The sequence below is a fragment of the Perca fluviatilis genome, chromosome 4 (genome assembly GCF_010015445.1).
Source record: "Perca fluviatilis chromosome 4, GENO_Pfluv_1.0, whole genome shotgun sequence".
Lineage (NCBI taxonomy): Eukaryota > Metazoa > Chordata > Actinopteri > Perciformes > Percidae > Perca > Perca fluviatilis.
In genome coordinates this window covers 26,102,647-26,125,586 of record NC_053115.1, presented here as the reverse complement: position 1 = coordinate 26,125,586, position 22,940 = coordinate 26,102,647, and the positions used below count along the sequence as shown (strand labels likewise).

General features: G+C 40.7%; 2 protein-coding genes across 18 annotated transcripts in view; both read right to left on the bottom strand.

The window, feature by feature from the left end:
- Positions 1 to 848: 848 nt before the first annotated feature.
- mybphb (myosin binding protein Hb) lies at positions 849 to 10,733 on the bottom strand. Of its 2 annotated transcripts, XM_039799138.1 has the most exons (14): positions 10,465 to 10,733; positions 8,844 to 8,906; positions 8,569 to 8,628; positions 8,236 to 8,370; positions 7,341 to 7,508; positions 4,565 to 4,653; positions 4,255 to 4,450; positions 3,998 to 4,137; positions 3,710 to 3,869; positions 3,043 to 3,179; positions 2,085 to 2,271; positions 1,893 to 1,947; positions 1,223 to 1,254; positions 849 to 1,137 (listed from the first exon to the last, which is right to left on the bottom strand). In XM_039799138.1, exons 1-12 carry the CDS (start codon positions 10,658 to 10,660, stop codon positions 1,916 to 1,918), a joined length of 1,563 nt encoding a protein of 520 aa, XP_039655072.1. In that variant the 5' UTR covers positions 10,661 to 10,733; the 3' UTR covers positions 849 to 1,137; positions 1,223 to 1,254; positions 1,893 to 1,915. The 2 variants fall into 2 exon arrangements, with proteins under 2 accessions (XP_039655072.1, XP_039655073.1); XM_039799139.1 differs by lacking the exon at positions 8,844 to 8,906.
- Positions 10,734 to 11,413: 680 nt separating this feature from the next.
- The window catches only part of nav1b (neuron navigator 1b), an 80,423-nt gene continuing 68,896 nt past the window's right edge, over positions 11,414 to 22,940 (bottom strand). For 12 of the 16 annotated variants that reach the window (XM_039798777.1, XM_039798785.1, XM_039798787.1 and 9 more), the window contains 13 exons: positions 22,144 to 22,322; positions 21,695 to 21,851; positions 21,151 to 21,349; positions 20,335 to 20,435; positions 20,146 to 20,241; positions 19,584 to 19,752; positions 17,309 to 17,544; positions 17,037 to 17,191; positions 16,873 to 16,944; positions 15,642 to 15,838; positions 15,380 to 15,498; positions 15,032 to 15,229; positions 11,414 to 14,881 (listed from right to left, as the gene is read on the bottom strand). In XM_039798777.1, coding sequence (XP_039654711.1) covers positions 14,798 to 14,881; positions 15,032 to 15,229; positions 15,380 to 15,498; positions 15,642 to 15,838; positions 16,873 to 16,944; positions 17,037 to 17,191; positions 17,309 to 17,544; positions 19,584 to 19,752; positions 20,146 to 20,241; positions 20,335 to 20,435; positions 21,151 to 21,349; positions 21,695 to 21,851; positions 22,144 to 22,322 — 1,962 coding nt within the window. In that variant the 3' untranslated portion in view covers positions 11,414 to 14,797. The remainder of the gene's footprint in view (positions 14,882 to 15,031; positions 15,230 to 15,379; positions 15,499 to 15,641; positions 15,839 to 16,872; positions 16,945 to 17,036; positions 17,192 to 17,308; positions 17,545 to 19,583; positions 19,753 to 20,145; positions 20,242 to 20,334; positions 20,436 to 21,150; positions 21,350 to 21,694; positions 21,852 to 22,143; positions 22,323 to 22,940) is intronic. The other 4 variants (XM_039798786.1, XM_039798778.1, XM_039798781.1 and 1 more) reach the window with 1 other exon arrangement.

The window sequence follows — 22,940 nt, the reverse complement described above, 5'->3', positions numbered from 1 at the left end:
GCGAGATGGAGTGCTGAGGCTAATTTTGTCAGCCTCTGTGTGAACCCATGTGTCTCTGTAACCTGGATATCTCTGGCATGCTGCCCCACATCACTATGCAAGCAACTTCAAGTCAAATAGCTACAAGATCAGTATTATAGACTGGTATTTCTATTATGAAAGTGCACGCATACTGTGCTGTACTCTTGGGCCCGTCTGAGCCAAATGAATAGTTTCTGCTGTCTCCAGATTCTCACTGGTTTGCTGCCAAAAGGGCTTCATATGTTCAGCAGCTGAGTGAAACTGTAGTGGAAAATAATTCAATCAATTTGGAGATATAGTAGCTTTCTGCTTTAGAGTAGAGTGGAGTAGTTTACAGTGCTTTATGAATTCTACTCTAAATTCTTGGTAACCTTTTACTATGAAAATATATTTTTAATGTGGTACCAATTATGAGGAAAATAGGAATTTCCTTTAAAGAAATATTCAATTTAAACCAAAGTAAATATTCATTAGTCATTCAATTATTATTGGAAGTTTTCTTTGTTATATACAATGTGCATGTATGTGGACACTTTTCCCCAAATGACATAGTTCTTTCCTGGAAACTTGTTGGAAATAATTAGGGGATATATCCAAACTCACAGAGCTATAAAATCTTAAATTTTATGCAGTAGTTTATTTAAATATTTCTAATTAGTATAAAACAGTTTTACTGCATTTTATTATGCACAGATAGTCATTTAGAATAGTTGTTTTTCACAATAAGCAAAATATTAAGTTGTCTTTTTTATTTAACCTTTTGTAGCCTTTACACTACTTCTTCTGGGGATTTCTGTTGAAATAACACACTGTATTGAAAAAAACAAAACCAGAAATAAAATTATTTATTGATATAAACACGTAGATGTTACATGTAGTTCCCTATGAGGAACAGTAAATTCCTGCTGTAGAAGTCCTGGTGTACCCCTAATTAGACTGACAAGATGATTTAGTTATCATGGACAGTATCGTTGGGAAGCTGATTGTGGACACGGATATGGACTTAATAATGGAGTCAACGATAAAGGCATGAAGCGACAACAATTGTTCATCATAACACAGGGTAGCGTGGTCACCATCCATATATACATGTTCTTCCAGGAATCCAGCACCTCCCTGTAAAAGAAACATTTTAAAACGTTAAAATCTTTATTCATCGCTGTGGAACGGCAGTTTTAGAAACGCTAAAAGTGTCACGCACCTTATGCTGCAAAGACCTCATTCCTTCTGCTCCTAATTTGGGATCGCAACAGATGAACAAATAACAACAGGTGTTAGAATGGAGTCGGTCCTGCAGTTGCAGAGACTGCAGCGATTCAGAATCACTTCAAAAAATAGAAGGAAATAAGGTGTACATAAAAAGAATTCTGTATTTTAAAAATAAGATTTACCCAGCAATTATTTATCCAGTATTGTATAAAATTACAACATTACTCAGATTAAGGCTCCAAAATGTAGAAAACTGTGTTAATGTTGAGCGAGTAAACTGCAAATAAAAAGGAGGCTGCTGCTACTGCTGAGTTGAGGAAATGTGATAAAGTTACCTAACCGAGTACACGAGGTGCCGTTACAGATTTAATTTACGGGTGCTACCTCCAGGACTCTTTCAGTGGCAGAGGCCACCCTTTCCAAGTTTAGCACCCTCCATGTATGGAAAGCAAATCATGGAGAAGGCCGATGTCACCTCAGGACTCATATAGATCAACCTATCCAATAAATCCAGCGTCATCATTAAACTTTTATTGCATTCATGTACACAAATACCCATGCTGTGCAACTAAACTACAAGTAACAACTTACCCAAAAAATAAACTTACAATAAGACCATACTATCATGTACATGTTTTAAGGTTGATAGGCACTTTTCTTACCCATTTCTGACCTGAATGTTGACTTATTTCTTCTCTGCATCTGGAACCACTGGTTCTGTTTAACACAAAGACAGGTTATATGCTTTCAGAGGTATAAATCTCAAACACCTGTACTTAAAATATAATTCTTATAACCATGAATAGATTAAAAAGAGGTTTTAAAGATATATATTTTTAAAGATCTTTACTTACGTTTGACCTCCAGCTTGCAGCTGACCACTGCTTCTCCGAGAGTGTTCTTGGCTTTGCAGGTGTACACCCCTCCGTCAAAGTTCCCAGGCTTACGGATCTCCAGAGTGCAGATTCCCTGGACGCAAACCTGCCTGTACTTGGGGTCGTCTCCAATAATCATCTGGTTCTTCATCCATATAACCTTGGGCTGTAGAAAAAGAAACAGATTTATCTGATTAACACACGTGATGTGAAAACTATCATCTGAAATACAAACAAGCAGCAGTGTTGTTTCTATTTAGGTTTGTGCTAGAGAAACCCTTTTGATTGAAGTGGACACACAGCCAGTTTGGGAGTTTTAATGTCACTGACAGGGGAGGACTTCCTTGGACGCCACAGGGAATGTTACATGACCCCCGCCGGTCTGACCCCCCTATGGCCTCTTCTCTTCCTCCCCTGCTTCTAACGCCAAGAATACCAATTCTAGCCTTCTTCAAGACTATCTACACTGCCGTTCTGTTGGCGACCCGTGGGGGGGGATTATGAGCCCGAACAGGAGGGGAGAGGCTCAGACAGCTGGCTAACAAGGCCGGGCGAAGATCTTACACATTCTCAGCTCAGAGCTAACACACTGACAGCAATGGATGAGTGAGGGAGGAAAGGTGTTTGGTACCAAAAAAAAAACACTCACCAGTCGCAATAAAGCTGCAGACCAGTAGTTTGAATAGATTTGTCATATTAATTGAATTATTCTTGTTTTGAAAATTCTGCCTTGGTGGTATGTCCGGTGACAATCAAATGATTTGGTAGCTGAAACACACTGAATTTATGAGCTACGCTGTCGGGAAATCCAGTTTGGAAGACAAACTATATGCAAGCAGAATCAGCTGTGGTGCTAATGTTTTGCTGGAGCTGTTAGTTTGGTGGGGAAATGGAAGAGACGTGATACTGGTCGAGCATGCAGAAAAAGTTACTGTACTTTTGGGAATCCCCTGACGGAGCACAGCAGCTTGGTGCTGTAGCCGACAGTGGTGGCTCTGTCGTTCAGAGAGGTGGTGAACTTGGGCGCCTCGGTAAAGTCGCGTTCCTTGTACTCAGGAGGCTTGTAGTCAATAGCTGGAGAATGGAAGAGAAACAAACTTGACCATAAAGATGTATGCATGCATGCATGTATGTTAATAGAGTCTTATTTTGGCCCATCAATTTGACATGCTCATCTCAGGTACTACAACAGTTCTTAGAAATATGCATTATGGACCTACTATATCTGAATAGATCAGTCACATGTGGATCTGTAACCTTATAATTTAAGCTCAAAGGTCCACTTACTTCCTTTCTAAGCTTTCAGAGTCTGCTGAAAGCGAACTTTTGATGGTAGGTTATTTAGTTGCGCATACTGTTCCCAAAGGTAAAAAATGAACCTCCATGCCCAAATTTTTATGTATTAAGCTTACTAAAAAGTCTACTAGCAGACAACACCAATATTAATATGGCGTCAGTCGTTAAGAAACTGTCAAAACCAAAATTAGAAAGCTAATAAGATTGATAGCTTTAGGAAAACAGGGGAAAGAGTATAAAGTAGTAAATGAATTTCTCCGCGTCCGTTTCCATGTTTTTCTAGGAACAAAAAAAAAACAGAAAGTTACCTGTCTTCAAGATTGTGGCCTCCTCCTTTGCAACGGTAGCGTTCTCGCTTACTCCAACCTTGTTTTCAGCGAACACTCTGAACTTGTAGACGTTGCCCATGATGAGGTCGGAGATAGTGGCATTCAGTCTGTGGTAATGATCCAACACAGTGAACCAGTCCTGCAGACACACAACAGGAGGAGGTTTTTAAGGATTCAAGATTGACTGTGTGTAATGTATCGGGGTGGGGGGGGGGGTGTGGGGGTCTTCCTAGTGATAGACACCCTTTGATACTGAAAAAAACTTACTCCAGTCTTTTTGTCGGCTTTCTGGATTGTGTAACCTGTGATTTCTGTGTTTCCATTGTCTTTGGGTGCAGTCCATTCCAGAGCAACATTGAAGCCCCAGGTATCCACAATCTTCACAGTGGCGGGAGGCCCCGGCAGCTCTGTGAACAACCAACACTTTTTAAATACATTCAACTAATCTTCCACGTATTATTTTTTCACCGTCTCTCGAACAGAGTAATTACATTTCCCTCTGTTTGATGCGACATTTAGCTCACCAACAATTTGAAGGATGAGTGAAGCCTTGTCTTCGAAGTCCTCCACCTTCACACACATCTCATACACGCCAGAGTCTTCTCTCTCGGCTGTACGGATAAACAGGATGCTGTCTCTGTCAGTGCTGCGGATGTTCACCCTCTTTGTGTCCAGGGGCTGCCCGTCCTTTGTCCAGCTGACTACAGGTTTGGGTTTACCCTGGTGACAAACAAAAAAATGATATAGTATATTATCTCAGACAGTGAATTGTGAGGAGTTCTGTAGTTTAATTTATTGTGCATTTACAGGATGATACATTCATCTTCAGCTTACTGTGAAGGGGATGCTCAGGTTGATCTTCTCTCCAACTTGAGCGACGTATCTCTGCCTGAGGAAACGTGGCAGGCGGACCTTGGGACGATCTAGAGACAAACACAACCAGCGATTATTATAGTATCGGCGGAGGAACAGTGACGACAAGACACAGCCTGAAAAAGGATTGTTAGGATCTGTGAAGAGATTTTGGGAGTGAAACAAAAGGATTTTCATTTTGCTTTTGTGGCCCACAAATCCTAAAGAAATCGATAAAGCCACTGAGCTGGTCTAAGCCCATGTTAGCCAGGGGATTTTCACTGGTGCCATCAGGGTATGTATGGGCTTTAACTGGTTGTAAAAGTCGTTTATCCCTTTTGCTTTGCATCTGTCTACTCTCAGAAGATGGGACAAGTAGGACTTTGTATAGATTATAATAAGGGTAAATAAAATTAGAAGTTGCACATAATATTGTCAGGGACAGGAACCCATGGAAAGCAGGATAGTTAGCATTTGTGTAAGTGAATGCATATGTATGTATGTTTTTTTCCCCCTTTTAGTCGGTTGTCCTATGTGCAAGTTGACACATACAATTGCCTTATTGGGACAAATTAAATGGAAATAACACAGGAAATTGAAAAAGTAGAGTTGTAAAACTTGCATGTAGGGAATGTAAATCATTTGAAATACAAAGAAGTGTGAGACTATCACGGGCGTGAGGTGGCCTGGGGGCTCATCTATGCATCCCTCATCTCCCCTCACTGTGTATAAGCTTGTAAAACTCCCAATAAATCATCCCTAAAAAGAAAATTACACTGATAGCTAGCCACTGTGACGTTTGAAATGATACCATGCCTCAGAAGGATCTTTGCTGAGGCTCATTTGTAAAAGTGATTTGGTGAGAGGCACCACCTGCTGAGTCCAGCAAAGCAACATTTGTCAGGACTCTAAATAAAGAAAGCGTACTGTAGTATATCACCTCCCCTCATGACGCACGATCGGGAGATTCAATTACTGAAACTCACGTCAGAGTGCATTCAAATGGTAGATAAATGAAGCAGGGAAGCAACTGATTAGGAAACTTAAATGATTTAGTGTAAAAAAGGGGGAAAAAAAGTGAGATGTGCATCTGTATGTTAGAACACATATACGGCATGTTAAGTGTCTTATCACTTGACTCAGAGAGGATTAGGCTTTAATGAGTATTCTCCCTGTGAAGTCTGTGGCATGTTTCAAAATAAACAGTGACTCTCTGGAAGTCATTAGATTTGGGTGTCACCTGAGAAGTTAGCTCCATATCCACCACCCCCACCCACTGGAATTTACCATCCACCCCCTTTCTCCTGCCCCCACAGGCCCCACCTGCTTGCAGTCAGATCACTTGTCACCATAGACCTTCACGCTCCCCCTCTGTATGAATCCTAGCAGGGATCACAATGCAATGCCAACCCCCCCACCCCTCAGAACAATCTGGGTTAATGGCGGGGACATCCCAGCTATTTTTCCAAAGCTAGGTGGTCATATTGTCGGAAACCATTCATGAGTTGTTTCTGTATGTGGCGGAACGCCTGCTATGGTGAACATGAGGGTGAACATGCACGTGTGAGTATTGAAATATTGCTGGCTGGGATCAAGTTGCCATTCCTCCATGTTCGGCTCTCCATTACGCATAACGATGATACATGAGCGAGAAGAAGTAACGTAGCTCCTCTTTTTAAGGCCCTCGAGTCCAATCGTCATTTTACCGCACATCACTTTAGATATACTGTCTATGATTAACACTGTAAGGTGTACGCCATCAGTAAAACCCTTCTACTTAACAAGTGTATAATTATGACACTGTGGACAGGTGGATCAGTGTTTCAAGTCAAAGTGGAAACGAGCGAGAAGGCCTCAGTTTTAAACCGTTAACACTGCAGGTATGTGCCAACGGGACACGGACAGCTGAGACGAAAACATTGCTGAGCTGCTTCAGTTTGACTCCTGCACTTGACAACTCCCCTTTAATAAATGGCTCTATGAAGTTCAGTCCAGACCTGTGTCAAATAGTATAGTCGCATATTTATTTATCTTTACATATGGATTAAGGTAATCATGCAGCATGTGAGATCAAACTTAATCCCATAAGAATACTTGGAAACTCAGTCTAAGATGTGTCCTAATGTAATAAACCCCAATTTTAAGTCAAGATTTATTTGTCTTAAAAAAATAGACCGATTGTTTGCGATTTGATTTGAATTTTTGTCATGGTGATCCAGATGTACGTCATACATTACAGGCCAGATTTAAAAGAATTAATAAAGAAAATGGCCTAATGATGAAATTTTACACCCCGATTTGTCACTCATTCGTGGATATAGTGTTTCAATACACTTTGCAGGTACTTTGTTTGTATGTATGGTGTATGTAGTGTTTAATATTTAGTAGATGATGTAATTGTGCATATATTATTATAATAGTTTACTTACTATTCTGCATTAAATGGCCCTGCTCGTAATTTTTTTGTACATTAACTGACCCATTTGGGAAGCCTTTTTCCCCCACGGTTTACTGCTCCTATTGTATATAGCATTCTAGTGTTAGATTTTTAACGCTTACGTATATGATGCATCTGTTCTTGGAATTCATTTAGCTGCTGTGACGCTTCAATTTCCATGTGTGGGATCAATAAAGTTTATCTTAAGTGACATTTGTTTTTTGATAAAGTAAAATAACAGAGGACGTAGTTCATTTCTTGTGCTTATTACTATATGTTGAGTTATGTTCTGTGCTGAAATGGATGTTGCACACTTCTTACTAGCGACCTCCTTCACCAGGACAGCCTCGGGGAGGGCGACAGGCGGGCTGCGGCCGCCAGCATTCACAGCCACCACACGGATCTTCAGACGGTCACCGGTGGCCTGGTTCTTGATAACGTAGCGGCAGGACTTCTGCAGATCCTCATTGACTGCTTTCCAGTCCTCAGCTGAATGGGGAGATCACACAAAATGAAGGCCGAGCTCTTGTTCGTCTTAATATTACAGGATAAAGACTGATCATAGAGCGTGCCGACTGTGAAAACTGCAGGCAGACAGAGAGGAAAACATCTAACTCATACAGCATTAATGAATCACGACAGTTAGCACAGCTTGTTGTGCAGCTCTGTAACGGAACTACAGTGATTATGTTTGACACAAATTATCTTCGTAGTATTAAGACATGAAACTGCTGTTGCTTCCTTGCCCTGTCTGCTAAATCAAGCCTGCATTGAACTGCTGCTGATATTAGCTTAGGGCTGTTAGTCTAAAAGCAGAACCTCCAGCAAGACCACAGCAACTCCTGAAATGCCTCTTTCCTTGTAGGGAGAAGTTAGGTAGCTCATGATATAACTCTGGGAGTGACACTTCGGGGACAGCTGTAACAGATATGGCTGACCCACATTAAAACAGCAATTTAACACGTTCCTGGGTGTATTTAAAAAGCGTTTAAACAGTAAAGATAGCATTATAGATATTAGAGATAGGATGATACTTTCTGTAAAAACCTCAAATGAGCTGTTGAAATAAGCTTAAATATGTAAAAATGAAATAAGCTTTCAAAATTATTTATAGGTCAGCTGACATTTTTGCCACGGTGTATTAATAATCCGAAACCCCCTTTCGTGCACATGCCGGTATTCAGTGCACCAGGTCGAAAGCAAAAGCGGGACTTACTTCCATCCTTGCAGACTTCAATGGTGTATCCATCCAGACCGGAATCGCCGACGACCTCTGGCTGGCTCCAAATGATGGAGACTGAAGTGTCATTCTTATCCTCAACAAACAGATCCACTGGGGCACTTGTGGGCTCTACAGATGCCACACACACACAAAAAAACAACATTTGATTATTCAACTGACATTTGCAAAAGGCAGCAACGCTCAAAGTCATTCCAATCAGAAGTCAATTCAAAATTGAGGTTCATAAGAGATGATGTAATAAAAAGAGAGATGAAAGTCAAATCAAATCACTCTGAGATGAAGTTTCCTTTCAGAATAGACCTTTACCTTTGGGTGGGGGTGGTGGAGGTGTGGGCGCTTTAGGCTCTTCTGGTGCAGGAGCTTCACCTGGTGTTAAATAGGCATTTGCATTATTACTGGCAGCGAGTAATCAGCAGAGCGATGCTACAGCATCAAATAAAATCCAGTTACTGTATGTACCTTACGGCTCTCCGCTTCACAATGCTATATACTGAAGTACTTTTAATCCAGTTGGTCTAAAAATGACTAAAATCATCTCAGGTACTACAGAGAGAGGAGTGAACAGGAACATATGGCTTTACCATCAGCAGGCGCTTCGGCATCAGCAGCGGGAGCACCTTCCTCTGCAGCTGGAGCGGCAGCAGCTATTATTAAATGTTAGATGTGAATAATTAGAGAATTAAGCAGATGGGGCATGTTCGAAAAAGAGATGATAGGTGTGTTGAGACTGCGGACTGTGATCAAAGTGTCATAAAGTAGGCTAGTTAGTGTTGTCAGCTTTAACGTACGAGGTTGAAGATTCAAAATGTAACAGAGTTAGATGTGTGTGGTGGCTCATGTGATTTCTGTACCATCGGCAGGGGCCTCAGCAGCAGCGGCAGCAGCTGGTGCTTCTTCTGTGGGAGCGGCAGCTGATATTAGAGGTTAGAAGATATTAGTGTGGCTGTAGGCTACTGTAGGAGAAGGACTGTTGCGAGATTTAATTAAACTTATATAAAAATGTCCATTATTCCACTCGGTTCTTTACCATCAGCAGGGGCCTCAGCGGCAGCGGGTGTTTCTTCTGCAGCAGGAGCGGGAGCTGATATTAGAGGTTAGAAGATATCGGCATTAGATATTAGTGCAGTTATCTTTTAGTGTAGGAGGTTCAAGTTTTAATAACTCGTATAGAAGATCTGTGTTAATACACCGATAGTCTGTTTTACCATCAGCAGGGGCCTCAGCAGCAGCAGCGGGTGTTTCCTCTGTAGCGGGAGCTGATATTAGTGGTTAGAATATACCGGCATTAGATATTAGTGCAGTTATCTTTTAGTGTAAGGGGTTCAAGTTTTAATAATTCTTATACAAGATCTGTGTTAATACACCGATTACACCTGTTTTACCATCAGCAGGGGCCTCAGCAGCAGCAGCGGGTGTTTCCTCTGTAGCAGGCGCAGCAGCTGATATTAGAGGTTAGAGGAAATCAGTAGATGCGTAACATTTGGAAAATACGACATGACATTTTCAACATGTTATGAAGGAGGTTAAATCTATTAAAATAAAATAAAGGGGCTAAGTTAAAATAAGCAGAAATGGGTGAGTTAGGTGGTCACTGAGATACTCCTCTCAGGGTCTCATACCATCGGCGGCTGGCTGGTCTGCAGCAGCCTCATCAGTGGGAGCAGCTGATGTTAGATGTTAAATATTAGAATACAATATTTTTTTTTTTAAATAAACAGGTGTTAATATGCGTCATAGCCTACGGACAGCAAACCAGCGCTACTACCTTGACCCGGTTTTTATAACTTAGCCTAGATATTAAGGTGTGTTAAAGTGTGCTTGTTAGGGGTCCAGGTGGAGCTTTCACTGAAGTAGCCTCTAAAAGCGCATATTAGCAACAACCGTACAAGTTAAAATCACACAGTGTTGGAGAAGGAATCCAAGCAGGCGGTTTGAGCAGGTATCATGCTTTTTTTTTTTCCGTTTTACGTCGAGGGCTACAACTCATTGCACACGACGGCACCTTCACGCTGTGCGCGCGTGCGTTAAGGTTATCGCCGGGCTTACCATGAGGTGAACAGACTACTTCGGCTTTAATTAAAAAAGGTTAACCAATTAATCCACGGTTCATCCACTGAGAAATAAAATGAAGATGAACTGTATTGCTGTAGGCTATAAAAGGGGTAACTGGTGGCTCACGAGCCGCTGCGCTCGGTGCATTACCATCTGCGGCTGGAGGGGCGGGCTCCTCAGCTGGCGGGGCAGCGGGGGCCTCTCCCTCGGCAGGGGCAGCAGCAGCAGCAGCCTCAGCGGGGGCTGGGGCGGCTTCGGCCGGAGCGGCCTCAGGAGCCTTCTCCTCCTCCTTCTTGGCTGGTTCTTTCTTAGCCGCCTTCTTGATCGGGGCAGGCTTGGACGGCATGTTGACGGCTGCAGCTAATTCCCAACGCGGTTAAGTCCGACCTTAAAACTGGATCCAATGCCGACATTCCTGCGGGGGTGGCAGGCTTATATAGGTCCCGGCAGGTTCAAGCACCGCCTCCTAATGAATTAAATGTAATGGATACTGAGCACCATGTCTGACTCAGACCTCTAGGTCTGTTTGTCTCACTCATTAACACTCACTGTACAATCAACAACTGTTCCACTACATAAACTATAACCTAATTCAATGAAATTGTGTCATAATTAATAATACAATCATGGCCAATTTAATTTAATCATACTATACGGTGGTATTTATGATTTATGTTTATGGTAAAAAGCAATATATAGGCTATATCATTGTATTACTTTTTTTTTTTTAATCCTACAACATTCATATGGTCTCTATGATCATTTACAGCTGCAGCAGGCAGAAAACCGTAGGAAACTGAAGTAGTGAGACCTCTTCCTGTAGCTCTTTCTCTCCCCTCTCTGTCACAGGGCAATGCATGGCAGGACTCTGTAATTACCTATGTCCTGTGATTGGCCAAAGTCTCCCACGCAAAAGTCTAGTTTTCTTTCAGATCACTTGAATTACAATATGCTAAAAGATTATTATGGATTTTTTGTTGCCCAATGACGCCAAAAATAGAGTTCCTACCACAGCAAAAAAAAAAAAAAAGCAATACTATACAGTATTATTTTATAGTTCTTATTAACAGGTCACACTGACACACAAGAGGCAACAGAATAAATATAACATGTATTTTATTGATTCCAACAACCAGTGATAGGTGGATGAAAGCCTTCAGAAACATGCCTTTTTCCATGTATTGGACCCAACTCTAAAGAAATATACCTTTCTCTCAAGCATGATTTTTTTTGTTTCCACGTCCCTTAATGATTGTTGCCGCATCCAGAATGCTGACCTATTTACAATCTTTACATTGATGTCCTGTACAAAATAGAGAAATTAATTACAAAGGATTCTTTAGAAAAAGAAAAAGAAATATCAAACATTTGGAGTATTAAAAGGGAAAACATCATCTAGAATGATTTTCCTAACAATACAATAATGTCAGTTTTTTTCTCATTACACAGCAAGTTTACATGCATTTACAACACTTAGAAACCCTTAACATTTGCACTTCAGTGACATTAGATATCGCATAACTTTCTATTTTTTTTTTAATCTTAGTTTAGTACCCACAACAAGCGTTTGCAAAAATATGACTATTCAGCAACCTGTATTGGCTAAAGAGATCAAATTCTTCTCTTTATCTGGTTTGATTCTATATAAAATTAACTAACTAACTTAAGTGCTGATTTTATCATCATTTGACCATTTACAAGTCCAGTCATGATACTTTTGTTGCCATTCATAGGACAAAACACATGAAACCGCTTCCAAAGTGCTTCATTTCTTTAACTACATCTATGAACCCTGTTCTCAATGCAACGCCACACAAATCCTCCTCTCTTTAAGGCTCAGTAGCGCCTGCTAAAACAACCTTCCACTTTTGTCCTGTGGTGCAATTTGGTCCAAATTAGGAACTCAAAGACAGACCAGATGAAAACACACTGCATTTGCACGTGAGGATCAGACATTTGCCGATTGCCAACACCAGTAGAAGTTGCTGCATAGTCCTGATACACTAGTAAGCAAACACAAATCACAGCTACTACAGAGCAACAGGCACAACAACCAGTGAATGAGATGAGAAGCTCGAGCTGATGGCTTTAGTTAACCTGCAGAAACAGACCAGGGTTGGTAATACTGCCTAATAGCGATATATTTACAATAACTGACATTATTCTCATGTGACCAATGTGAGAGTCACGGGCCATTTGGTATCTTTTTGCTCTTTGAGGTCTTTAATTCCTTCCTTTTTTTTTTAAGTTTACATGTGACCAATCAGAGCTGCGGATTAGCTTGAAGTTTTGTTATCAGCCTTATGCAAAGAGTGCAATAACGAAGCAATAAGCAGCTCAGCTACAACTGAAAATGTTAAACTTTCTTATCGAGCTGTCATAAAAGTGGTCCGACATTCATTTACAGGATTTATGTACATGGGAAGTTTAGTCTAGTTTAGAGCACCTAAACTACGAGACAGGTGAATTATTTCGACAATACTTGCCCAACCACTTTGTCTGCCATTTACTCCATTAGGGCTTTTTTATTTTTTTTATTTTTTTTACAAAAATCGACACAAAGTACCTTAAAAAGTGTTTAAATCGTTTTGCTTTTTACTCTTGCCTTGGAACAACCACTCTCCACATTCACTTTGCACTGTGTTGTGTACCCAAAGTGTTCTCAAATATGAATACCGTACGACATTAACATGGGTATAACACCTACATTGTCTCACATGACTTCACTGTCTCTACAAAATGTCTTCAACACTTATGTCAACATGTCATAAAAATATCAGACATTATCTTCCGGATTTATTTATTTTGCATTACTTTAGCGTTTGAAATTTCTACCGTATGACACAAAACTCTTTGCTAACCTAGCCTGAAAGTCTACGTGATCTTTATTTAACACTAAAACAGTCTGGGACCTTGTTAAAAAAAAAGAGCACCATGCGTACCTAAATGATGATAATAAGCGTGAGAATGAGACTTTTTATTTCTGTTTGTGAAGTGCATGAACTGTTGTAAATGAAAATGGGCAAAGGTAGCTTTAAAATCACTCTACTCAGACATTGTTCAAAGTGTTTTGCAGTGGAGCTTTGCGATAAGGCTTCTTTTAAAAGCACCTACTACATGAGTGATACTGTTATATGGTTGGTTTTATAAGTGTTTTCTATACATTCATAGTTGAACTGAAACCACTAACATGACAGTCAAAACACATGATTAAAGTACAGTATTTGGTCCAGTATATTAGATATTTGCACCAACTAATATAGATAAAATAACTTTGATGTAGCCTGATTGTATGTACATAATATATACAGGAACTACTCTGAATATGGGGTGAAAGATAAAAAAAAGAAAAATTGACTCTTTCCTAGATAAATGTTAGAAAAAAAAAAATCTGAATTGGATTCAAATAGCATTTGCTCAATCTGTTTAGTCAGAGGGTGTTTATGTTATATAATCCCTGTGTAATAACTATCTAATACCTGATATATATGGCAACACTGGTGACATGTTTTACATAAAGCAGTTTATAAAACTACATTAAGTGCTTGGAAATGATGGTACTGTGCAGCAACAAAGTGATGAACTCGCATCCCTAATAAATTGGTTTTGTTTTATGCAAAAGAGTATGACAGCAAGTTTAATTAATCAATTTATAAGCCATAGCAATGATAAAGAAGACGAGAATATGTGAAAAAAAATACTGATAAGTGATCCTTTAACATTTTATATTGTTAAAAAACAAGAAGATGCATGGAAATAAATAATGCAGAGGGTTGAAGAAATAACGGATTCCTGACTGTCTTAGCTGGGATGATATTGATGAAAGCACCAGTGTACTCTGCTGAAGTTGAGGTGACATTGAAGTCTTCTTTGTTAAGGCATTTTATTTGTTTTACCTGCTCAGGTTGTAAAGTTCAGGATTGCATATGTATAAGATTTGGCCTTCAAAGACTTATACAGTCGATATGTACCAAAAAACTTTGCAATAAATAGTAGCATCGGTCATGCTGTCATACTCGTTTCCAAAAATGAGTCACCATAATTGAGAATAGCTCCTGCTGACAAGCACTACATATCCCATAATGCACTTGAGCACAACACAGGATGGACTGCAAGGACAGAAGTCACCTGAAGTGAAAGTGCTGAGACGATTCTTAGTGATCTCTTAGCACCGATCTAAGAGCACTGAGTGCTAATGTGGTGGTAAAAGGAAACTGAAGTGAATGTCATCCAGTCAAATACACAGTAAAGTAATATAGCTGTTCATTCAATACTTGTGAACAATCTTTTGAAAATACTGTATGGAATAAAATGATTTGCAATTACCCAGTTATACATTTAACCTACTGCGGGCGGGAATGACAGTTTTAATCACCCTACAACCGTTTCAGAGGGATCCTTTGTTCCTGAATGTGCACTGCATCATTACAGTGGACACAAAAAAAACACATCAAATATGAAGTGTTAAGTGTAAGCTTTGTGTTCAAAGTCTAGGCAGGCTAGGGTCTTCTTTGTCTGGGGATTCAATGTAATTGGCAGCTTCTTGAAGTTTCAAAAGCATTGCCATCTATAACAAAGAAGAGAGAGTCGAGAAATCAGCAATACTGAAGAATCCATTTCAGTTTTTAAGTTAAAAACTGAAATAATTAAAAAGTTAAAAGCTGATAATTCTCACAGGAGAAACAAATAAAATAAAATGAATGAATTGCTTTCTTACCAGGGGATCAGATTCCATGGAGCTGGGCGGAGTCTCCTTGTGAGGCCTCTCCTCGCAGGGCTGACCGGGGCTGCTGGAGCCGATGCTGGGGGGAGGCAGGTGGAACAGCTTAGCCTGGTCCTGCTGGGCAGACGGCCAAGGCAGGGTGCCTCTAACCCACTCCACTGGGTCCTCCCATACCGCCTTCTGGCCGTGGACCTGAAGTGTCACAACATATAATCTATTACCAAAATGGTAAAATTAGAGCGTAACAATTCCTGTGAAAGGGGAAGCCACCAGCCCTTCGTGTGGAACAATCTAAAACTAGCTGGAGACCATTTTCTAGATTTGTTGGCTGTGGTTTCTTACCTTGATGCCGTCCTTGGCCCCCTCTTGCAGGTAGGGAATAATAGAGTGGTTCCAAAGGTCAATGAACCACGATCGAAACTCATCCACCGTTACCGGACAGGACAGGAAAAAGCAAGGGCCTGAGGGGACACGGGAGGAGAAGGAAGGACACATAATATGACATTCACACTAAGATTCTCAATATTCCCTATGAAAAAAAAAATGCAGTTTTCTTCAGCCCTGAAGTCACACCCGGTCCTTCTGATGAGAGCGTGTTGCATACCAATGAGGAAGTCCGACGTGCTGTGCTTCTCCAGGAAGGCGTGCAGATGATACCACAGTTTGGGCACCCAGTCCAACACCCTGATCAGGTCCTCGTTGGTCAAGCTTCTCTCATCCTCCGACTCCATCAGCTTCCTGTGTAAGTAGCGCACCAGGAAGCCATTGGCTGGCTCCACATTGTTGGAGAAGGTCACCATCCTAAGATGATGAAAGGCACATGCCAAAAAGTCATCTCAAAACACAGACTTACAAGTGTATACATCAGAGGGAATTTCTATAGCCACATATGGGATTAACTACGCGATTAGCCCTCTTATCCACATCAACATTAGAGTTTACAGTTTAAGTTAGAACCATAGGGACGGACTGGTTAAAAATTGGATTGAGAAATGGTACTTCCTATATTTTGACTAAGGAAACCCAATTAACCAACCACAATTTAGAATTAATAATTTAAAAACAAGTGCTTATTTATGTCTTGTTTGATTTAATTTCCATTTGGCTACATTCTCTTCCCTCATCAATGTGACAGTATCATTCAACTAAAACGTATAAAAAAATAAAATCATCAGTTTGATTTAACAAAATGTTGTTGCTTTGGCAGTTTCACAGTCAAATCCTGTATTTTGTAGACTTAGGACCCTTGTTTGATGGGTGTCTGTTTTTGGGAGGATGGAACAGAGGATTTCAACAGTAACAGTTTATAAAATTCAGGATGTTTTCATTGTTCTGATATAACAATATGCATTTTGCTTTATAATATTTGTTTATGCTTGTCTTGTGTTGGACCCCAGGAAGAATAGTCTTCACTACGGTGATGACTAATGAGGCTAATAAACAGTAGGTAAAAATGTTGCAGGTTATAGTGAGATGTTTGTTTTTGTTGTCCAACTCCAGACTGAAAGCAACACGAGTCATGACATTTGACAGAAATTTCAGATATGTTAATTTACAATGAATTCTCAACAATACCAAAGTAAACTCAGTATTGGTAGTCATGGCACTGAGCGAAATCAAACCGTATTAAATCATGCTATATCAGATCACATATAAACACATCAACTCACAGTTTACTATTGACCTGCTTTAAGAGGATTTTTATTCTATTGACTTGTTGACGCCACAGTGAGCTTCAAATCTAACTCCAATGTAATCAGGACAAATTCACCAAGAACACCCAAGACAATACCGCAGGAGATGAAAATACTTCCACAACCGTTCCTTCAACCAACCTGAAGCTGAGATGGAGGCCGTGGTTCGCTATCATCTTCACCGGCTGATTGCTTGTTCCAATAATGTAAGGACTAAGGAACAGGAACAACATTAGTTCAAGCTGCGTCAAATGATCACAGAAATACTCTTGCAGCTAGTTTCAGTCCGTGCATGTGGAGCGTACCATTTGTGATATTTACAGGTGAGAGCGCCGTTGACAAGTTCGCTGATGGAAGCAGGCCCGTGAATATCATCCAGAATAATGACCAGCGGTATTTCTGACGTGCTGGTTTCCCGATCGATGTGATTGGCCAGGTTGGAGAGATAAAGCTGCAGATCCTGAGGAGAGAAAGGTGAAAGAGAGAGAGCGAGAGAGAGATGAAAAGAAGCTGACAACATGACACACCAAATAATCCGGTGTTGAACAGTTTCATACAGGATTTAGCTTTCTGTCACCTTGCATGACTGGCGGTGTAAGTTGAAAGTGACCACGATGCCATCGGTGACTTCGCGGGCGCTGCGGTCCACCAGGTATTCAGCCAGCCGGGAGGCCAGGTAGCTCTTACCCGTCCCGCTCGGTCCAGACAGGATAAGACGGCGGTGTTTGAGCAGCAGGCTGATGTAGTGTTGCATCATGGGTTTGGGAATGAGCGTTTCGAATACCAGGCTGTCCACACACTTCTCCTTCAAACCTGAACATAGTGAGGAAAAGTGAGAACAGACTGTGCTGTCATAAACAATGAAGTTGATAACTATCTGCTAATTACCCAGCAAAAATTAGAATTGGTGATCAACCAAGTTTGATACTTGATATTTAAGTCCCCGGATGCTGTATGTGGCCGTCCACTGATCCTAATGCTTAGGATGGGTTAAATGCAGAGATTGAATTTCACTATATTGTGCTGTACAGTTGTATGTGACAAATAATAAACTTCTTCTTCTTCTTGTAAGTGCTTGTTAAGAATTATGTTCATATCTAAACCCAGGGTTTGTTCACCAAGTCAAATTTAAGACTTTTTCAGGACCATTATAATTTTTTTTTTTTTTAAATCAGTGTCAGAGTCCGGAAACATCGCTAAACTTGCACTTCCCCATAGCTAAATAATAACATCCGTTCTGGAGGAGACAGTGCAGCCGTACACTCCGCTGTAATATAAGTTGCATGTTGGTCTCATTTGTAGTCATAATGCAGCGAATTATATCTGAACTACAACACCATGGAATAAAAAAATAATAATCAAGGGCTGTTTAAAATTATTGAAGACCTAGAACACAATTCTTCAGCGAATTTAAGGCTTTTTAAGGCCTAACAATAGGAAGAGTTCAGGTAAGAAACTGTCGAGTAAACAGATTTATATCACCTGCACCTCGCATGTCCTTTAAGCAACATGGAGTTCAAGCATTTAGCTCTGAAAATAACTTTGCATCAAGTGTAGGGAGTCTGTGCACCCCCCACCAGCCTGCAGGAGTCTAATGTTCCACCTTAACATCTATGGGGCCCATGTGATTGAGGCTGGTCGACCAGCTGGGCCTGGATGCACTGAGATCATGTTACCCAGAGCCCTGTCTGGGCGGCCGCTGCTTTCCCAGCTCTGCTAGCACTCTGCTCCTTGCATTCCTGCATGCAAAGGGGGGGGGGTCGACTATTAAACATTCGACTCTCCTCACTAATCACAGCTCTGCTTTAGAATCACTGATGTGCAACTCTCAAACCAAAACACTGCCGTTATTAGAAATATAATGTATACAAGTCACATACATCTGTAATAGTGGTGACAATGTTAGGTTGTATAGATAATTACACCAAATAAATCCGGAACTGTGGCTACTTCCAGAGAAAAAAAAAAAAAAAAGTTATTAAACTGATGAGTTCATCAGCTGCCATGGGGTCATTTGAGTTTATGTTTTGGTGAATGATGAGGCCAGCTTACAATTCAATGGAACTGAATGCACGTTGGACATAGAGAAGAGTTGTAAAACAAAATAAGCAACACTGGATCAGCTGGCATTAAAGAGACATGTCCACATTTAGTCTGATTAACAGACAGATGTGAGGATTTGCACTCCGTTGGGACTGGGATAAGACTGTTAAACTCCTCGGATAAACGCTCAATGTATCATATGTGTGTGGAGGCAGATTTCAATCAAAAGATTTGTGGTTTCTAAATTAAAGAGTGATGCAAAAACGACAGCGACATCATCCAGTGGACTTTTCCTGACAGGTGAGCGTGGAGCTCCGGGCGCTGGCGCCATGGAGGGGCGCCGTTCATCCGCATACATACTGCCCGGCCGCACTACAGTGAAACAGACCTGGAGGTTGAAAAGTTTTCCCTTTTATCAGAGGACTCACATAAGAACATAGCAGAGCCTAAACACTTCTGGAAATGATCAACCACGAAAAGCAAGCAGGCAAGAAACCAAACTAAGTGACTATGTTTTCCATGGATTTCCTCCGCTCCGTTTTAGTACCGCACACACAACAGCACCGCACCTAACACATGCACCCCCTGGCACACACACACAACAAACAGAGCTATCAGTCTGAGAATATTAACTAACAATAATTAATGTTGATGCATAATGAATAATGTTGGAATACTATTCATTATTGCATGGGCGATTTTTGGGGTAATGTTGTGAAATGATATACTAAATTAAAAAAACTTCAACGACGACGAAGCATTTGAATACTGATTTAGATATTGATTACTATGATAACGCATTCACAGACCTTTCAGGGCCACTGTGATGCTACTGGGGCCTCGGGACATGCAGCGAGAGGGCTGGGTTTCTGGACCTTCTCCTCCCAGCACTCTCTTAATATGGCCCATACTGTAACTGTAGATGGAGTCTGTAGACAGGCCCAGACTAGAAGTGGGGTCCACCTTGGCTATGTACACCTGGAATGAAAAGAACAGAACATGAGAACCAAGTTAATCTGTCCAAATAGGATTTAGTGTGTGCAGACAGACAGCGCCCCTTGTGATGTTTCGGCACTAACTACCTTCCAATACAGGTCAATGGTGAGACCTGGATAACCTTGTTAAATGACCTTCCAACCTCCTAAAGTAAATTCAAATACCTCTTTTACTAAGTTTGTGCCTCGTCATAAATCAAGAAGTTGAACATGATTCCATATGCTATTTCTGCATCGTAGTGTGCAGCAGTGGAACTCTTTGAAGGAACAACACGCTAAATTTAATGTGACAGCGGAATCATGCTTGTTGCAAACTGTACATTGAGTCCTTGGACCGGTCATATTGAACAAAGTTGTCAGAACAAGGGTGACTCACCTTGAAAGCCTGGCTGACAGCTGAGTCCAGCATGGGCCAGTCCATTCTGCCATTCACCCTGACAGTGCCGACAAAGAAATCCTGCTGTTTGACCTCCTGTTGATACAAAGTGCAACGGACAGGCGAAACAGACATTTAGAATCATGTTTATTGGTCTGAAGAAAGAAAGATGACAAGCAACATACTTACATCTTTAAAGACGTGTAAATCTGCAACACAAATCACCACCCTAACACGGTGATCATCCCTCTGTGAGGAAAGACTGAGGAAATCTGCAGAGTGGACGTCTGCTGAGGAGTAAATATATACAAATAGGACAGAAACAGAAAAGAAAGATTATGTAACAACTGTGACACAAGTTGGAAAAAAAAAAAAAATCTAATATTGCACAGAATGCTAAACCAAAAACATTGCTTAGCTGTTTGTAGTGATACATTCATGTGCAAAAATTAGTAAACTGTGAGGGATACAAAAATTAAAAAAACAGGAATTTAGAAGCAAGGAGCAATGCTGTATGAATAAATAATTTTATATGGCCATCCGACCTTTAAAATACAAGCAGATTTTATTTTAATTATATGATTTGGCATTTAATTTTCATACCCTAAATAAAAGCACTGGTTAATAATTGGTATTGGAAAAATAGTGAAAACACTATCATATGTTAGAATATATGTTTTGCTTGTACATGGTGCACATGTACAGCATATAAATGAGATGATTTACAGGCCAGGAGTAAAGTACAAACCACAAATATCTACATTACACACATTTGCACATAAAGCATAACAAAATTATTAAGTGCTGTAAATGTGGTATAAGAAAGGCAATCCAATCATTACAGGTTTTCCATTCATACTGTAGTTTCAAGAACACACCAGATGGTATTCACAATGAATCCATCATGTGTGTCAATACTAATCTAAGTGCTATGCCTACTTGTCGAGCCCAGTGGCGTCACCATTCTGACTCCACATTGTCAACAGGTCAGAGACTAAACTGTACCTGAGCTGCCGCCCTCACTCAGCCCTCTGCTGTAGCTTTTGGGCACGTGCATGGCTACGGACTGTCGAGGTGATAAACTTCCCAGAGCAGTGAGACCCGAGGACTGGGAGACGGAGCTGGAGGGTCCAGGAGATGGACAGGGGGACAGACCACCCGTCTTCAGATGGTCGTTCTCAGCCTTCAGGTTCTCCACTGTCGACTACAGACAAAAATCACAAGTGTTACAGGAATTTTCTTAAATCGCAGTGCCACTTACACAATACAGCTTTAGTGATGTTTTTCTGAGCGCATGCTAAAAATGTTTCTTATACTAGAGAAACTGGCATAACTAAATTTAAACACATTACCTATCACAAGACCAAACAATAAAAGAAGGAAGACTTGAAAGATTACATAGATACCAATCGTACCTGTCTCACACACACACACACAATGTTTGGCATCCTATCTAGTCCACACAGGTAAACTCCAAAAGCAAGTAAAATTTTGGGCGTTTAAAAAAAAAAAAAAAACTAAAATATCAAAAGGAACATATCACACATACCTGCATGTTGGTCATGGCTTCCTGCAGCTGCTCCAGCTGATGGGCAGAGCTCAGAGCCTCCAAGCGGATGTCTGTCAGTTTGCGCTCCTTCTCCCACAGCTCTGTACGCAGTTCTGTTACAACCTTATCATCCCCCACCTCGTCTCCTTCACAGAGTCTGGAGATATTCAGTTCAAAGAGGACAACATTAGAGATGTGTGAGGGTAGCAACGATCATCAGACTGACAGCTAGACACATCATTTTTAAATGCTAACTTAAGGACCAGCACGGACAGAGCTGTATTAGAACCACTATCAAATTATCTTAAAATTAAACACAGATACAGCAACATATGTGTGCAGACAGCATAGTAATTATCTACTGTTTATCCACATCCATTTTTGACAATGATATCTAAAGGATTTACTGAACTTTCTAGTTTAAGAGATTATGGCAGGGAGAAGTTTACCCTGATGATGATGTTGAGGCTGATGATTTCATTGACAATGGAGGGTTGTTTCCACCATGGTGAACTTTGGGGGAGGAAGGTGCAGAGGATTCTGGGGTGGAAATTTCCTCAATGTCAGCATACGGCCCCGACGGCTTAGAGCCCTTCTTACTAAAGGCCTTGTTAAAGGAGCTGCGTAACTGTACAGAGAAGAAACATGAGGCTGAAATAAATAACATTACAATGAACAAGCAATTCTTAAAAGCACTTGTGTTGAGCTGCTTCCTTCAGACACACCATGTTTCTTGTTAACCTTCTGGTACACACTGTATTTTTTTTATTCTTAATTTATGTAGCCACCTAGTTAAAATATATTTGTATGTGGCCGGGTTAACTCAGCTGGTAGAGCAGGCACACGCATATAGAGGTTTACTCCTTGATGCAGCGGCCCGGGTTCAACTCCGACCTGCGGCCCCCTTTTCTGCATGTCGTTCCCCCTCTCTCTCCCCTTTCATGTCATCATCTCCATGTAAATTTTCTATAACAGTAACACTTATCTTTATTGAAACGTTTGATGTCAACAGTATAACAGTACAGTTTAATGGAGCGTCGATAACATCAATACATACAACCACGATTCTGTAATTTAATTTAAAAGGTATACTAAGCAGGACAAAACAATGTATGGACTAATACAAAAGTTATCCCTCTCAATCATCTCTAATGACCCACTAAAAGTGGGTGGGGTGTCTGTATCTGCAGAAACCCTGCCCTCTGCCTGTATTTTCCTATTTGTTTCTTATTTTGCTTTGTTCGGG

Excerpts from the sequence above, each read along its gene's own strand:
- mybphb (XM_039799138.1), bottom strand. The coding sequence starts at position 10,660 with ATGCCGTCCAAGCCTGCCCCGATCAAGAAGGCGGCTAAGAAAGAACCA. Across the intron at positions 3,180-3,709 it reads GGCCACAATCTTGAAGACAG|CTATTGACTACAAGCCTCCT; the intron begins GTAACTTTCTGT and ends TCCATTCTCCAG. Across the intron at positions 2,272-3,042 it reads CCGTCAGGGGATTCCCAAAA|CCCAAGGTTATATGGATGAA; the intron begins GTACAGTAACTT and ends CTTTTTCTACAG.